Raw genomic sequence first — 2729 nt, 5'->3', positions numbered from 1 at the left:
TAATTTGTCTTCCAATTCCTCGAGTTCGATGGCAGTCATGGTTTGGTGGTGCCGAGTGGGTCGTAGCAGGGGTTTCACAGTCGGTTTCTTTATTAGTGGGTGTCAGAGTTGCAACAAGTTCGTTGCAACAAGTTGCTATTAAAATCTCATTACAGCCAATAGCAGCGTTTCGTTTAAAAATATACTGTGAAACACCCAGCAGCAAGTTCAGACGACAAGTTGCAACATCATGGTGAAGATCAGCGAGCGTGTACACTTGTTGCGGAATGCAACAGCTCAATTGGAGCGTCGCTTGTTCATGAGATTGTGCCGAGAATTGCTCGACAACGAGGACAGCGACGAAGACGAGTTAGACCAACAATGTTTGCAACTACTCCATGCCATTGAGCGGCAACGGTATTCTGTTGTGAGGCGCAACGACCCGTTCAAGCGAACCCGGTTCCACCACTTCCTTTTTGAAATCAAGGATACGAGATTCCGCAAGCTGTTTCGTATGGAACGTCGCTCCTTTCACAGCATTTTGGCTCTCATTGACAAGCAGCCCACGTTTCGTTCCATTCATGGCAAAGTCACCAAAGCCCCCGTTGCCCACCACTTGCTCGTGTTTTTGTATTACTTGGGCGCTAATGGCAACGCCGTGTCCAACGAGCACCTTGCGTCATTTTTTGGAATTGGTGCCGGAACGGTCAGTCTGTTCATTCGCCGTGTTACGGACGCAGTTGTGCTGCTTCGTGACCAGTTCATAGGTTGGCCAAACCGTGACGAATCACTTGCAATCGCCGGAGAGATCCAATCCATGTGTGGCTTCTCCAATTGTGTTGGGTTTATCGATGGCACTCTCTTTCCGTTTGAGTTCAAACCGACCTTGCATGGTGAAGACTACTACTCGCGCAAGGGGTGCTACGCTGTTGCTGCTCAAATTGTTTGTGACCACCGTGCCATTATTCGTGATATCTACACCGGTTGGCCTGGATCTACTCACGACAACCGACTTTGGCGGAACAGTAAATTGTTCATCCATGCCAGGCAGTATTTTGATCGGAGTCAGTTCTTGTTGGGCGATTCGGCTTACCAATTGTCGTCCTGTTTGGTTCCGGCATTCAAAAATCAAACCCATCAAGTCATGGAGCATCATAAGTCGTGGTTTAACTCGCATATCGCCAAAGGACGAATCAAAGCTGAGCACTGCATTGGAATGCTGAAGGGTCGTTTTCAGTATTTAAAACGCATTCGCAAAGTTATGGACGGCAAACCAGCAATGGCTTCCATTATCAAAACAATTCTTGCTGCTTCGATCCTCCACAACATCCTGGTAACCGAGGATGATATTGTCCCTGCGGCTTGGATCGAGCTCCAAGTCAACTGCAATTGCAATGCTGATCTCCGTGGGTGTCGTGTATGCTTCCCCCCAAACACCATCGAGCCCACCGATGATATCGAGAGCGCCGACAAACGCAGCATCGTACTCAACCAACTACTCATTGAGACTGGCTACCCTTTTTAACACGAAAGCATTTCCATTTTTTGCATTTATATAGTTATATTGGACACGCCATGTCGATGTCGGCGTCACTCCACCCGCGCTCTTTGAGATCTTTTCGTGTTTGGATCTTTTTGATACGCGCATCCACTGCCGCTGCTTCTCGCGCAAGCTCAAACTTCCAATGGGCTTCGTCAGCCTGGATTGTCAAAAGGCGGACGTTGAGCTTCGTCTCCTCCGCCAACCTTGCTTCACGTTGCATGTCCACTTGGAGCTTTCGCTCCTCCACATCACGGGTGAACTCCAACTGCTGTCGTTTCAGTGCGTACGCACGCGCATTGATCTCTGTCCAATCATCCAACTTCGCAGCCGCCGCAGTCCGTTTCTTCGAGGCGCTTGATGGTGCTTCCGGCGTTGATGGCACGTCTTCATCGCTGGACGCTTCGTTCATGTTCTCGCTCGTCACGATAGGGGCTGTAGATGCGCGATCACGCATGACCTCGTCCAAACTGTAGTAGTACGGACAAAGACGTTGTACCTCCTTTCGGATGCTGTCTTCGTCCACAATGCCTTGCCCGGTGTTGGCAAGCCAGTCGCATGCTGTCCGGTACGAGCGCTCGACATCCCCAATCTTTTGGACAACGTCCTTTGTGGTGCGATGGTGTATGCCGTTGTTGGCGAGTCGTTCCACAACTTCAGCTGCCAGGGAGGCCTTGGTGGAGCCACTGTGTTTGTCGCCACCTTTCCATCGAACATAGTTCGTCTCGACCGACATCCACGCGATCACGACGTCCATGCTGGACTTGCCATCGCCAACACTATCTTTGGTCCAGAGAACTCTCTTTGATGGCGTTCGATCAGCGAGGTCGACTCCTTTCGAGGGACGTGACTTGCGCGGCGGCATGTTGAGAACGTTGTAGCTTCAGCTGTGTGCGGTGAGGATGCGGCTAAGATAGCCCAATCGCTGTCGAGATCCTCTCAAAGGCCATGCGCCGAAATCGAACATTTTACCTGCCAGAGTTATTACTTGCCGACTTGTGAAGATTTTCTGACAAGTCGCGGGCGCCTCGGCAAGTTGCGCTGTGTCCATTTCGACCAATGGAATCACAGTTTGCTACTTGTTGCCATGAACTTGTTGCAACTCTGACACCCACTATTATCTGGAGGTTTCTACAAAAGCAACCAGGATGAAACTGTTCGTGGCAGTTACACCGATGAAATCCTCCTTGATATACGATATCATGTATCA

At 50.2% G+C, this 2729-nt stretch overlaps 2 protein-coding genes across 2 annotated transcripts; one reads left to right on the top strand and one right to left on the bottom strand.

Annotated features, from left to right (window-relative positions):
- Positions 1-218: 218 nt before the first annotated feature.
- H257_19366 (hypothetical protein) lies at positions 219-1520 on the top strand (the record flags this gene model as incomplete). The annotated part of the gene is made up of 1 exon (XM_009848512.1): positions 219-1520. A coding segment is annotated over one exon (1286 nt), but the record flags the coding sequence as incomplete, so codon positions are not given.
- H257_19365 (hypothetical protein) lies at positions 1503-2426 on the bottom strand. Its single transcript, XM_009848511.1, has one exon. The coding sequence runs from the start codon at positions 2382-2384 to the stop codon at positions 1539-1541; it is 846 nt and encodes a 281-aa protein (XP_009846813.1). The 5' UTR covers positions 2385-2426; the 3' UTR covers positions 1503-1538.
- Positions 2427-2729: the final 303 nt, after the last annotated feature.

Source organism: Aphanomyces astaci (assembly GCF_000520075.1).
Source record: "Aphanomyces astaci strain APO3 unplaced genomic scaffold supercont1.521, whole genome shotgun sequence".
Classification (NCBI taxonomy): Eukaryota; Oomycota; class Saprolegniomycetes; order Saprolegniales; family Verrucalvaceae; genus Aphanomyces; species Aphanomyces astaci.
This window is presented reverse-complemented; position numbering and strand designations above follow the sequence as displayed.

Bases quoted from the DNA above. Each gene is read 5' to 3' on its own strand.
- H257_19365 (XM_009848511.1), bottom strand. From the start codon at position 2,384: ATGCCGCCGCGCAAGTCACGTCCCTCGAAAGGAGTCGACCTCGCTGAT.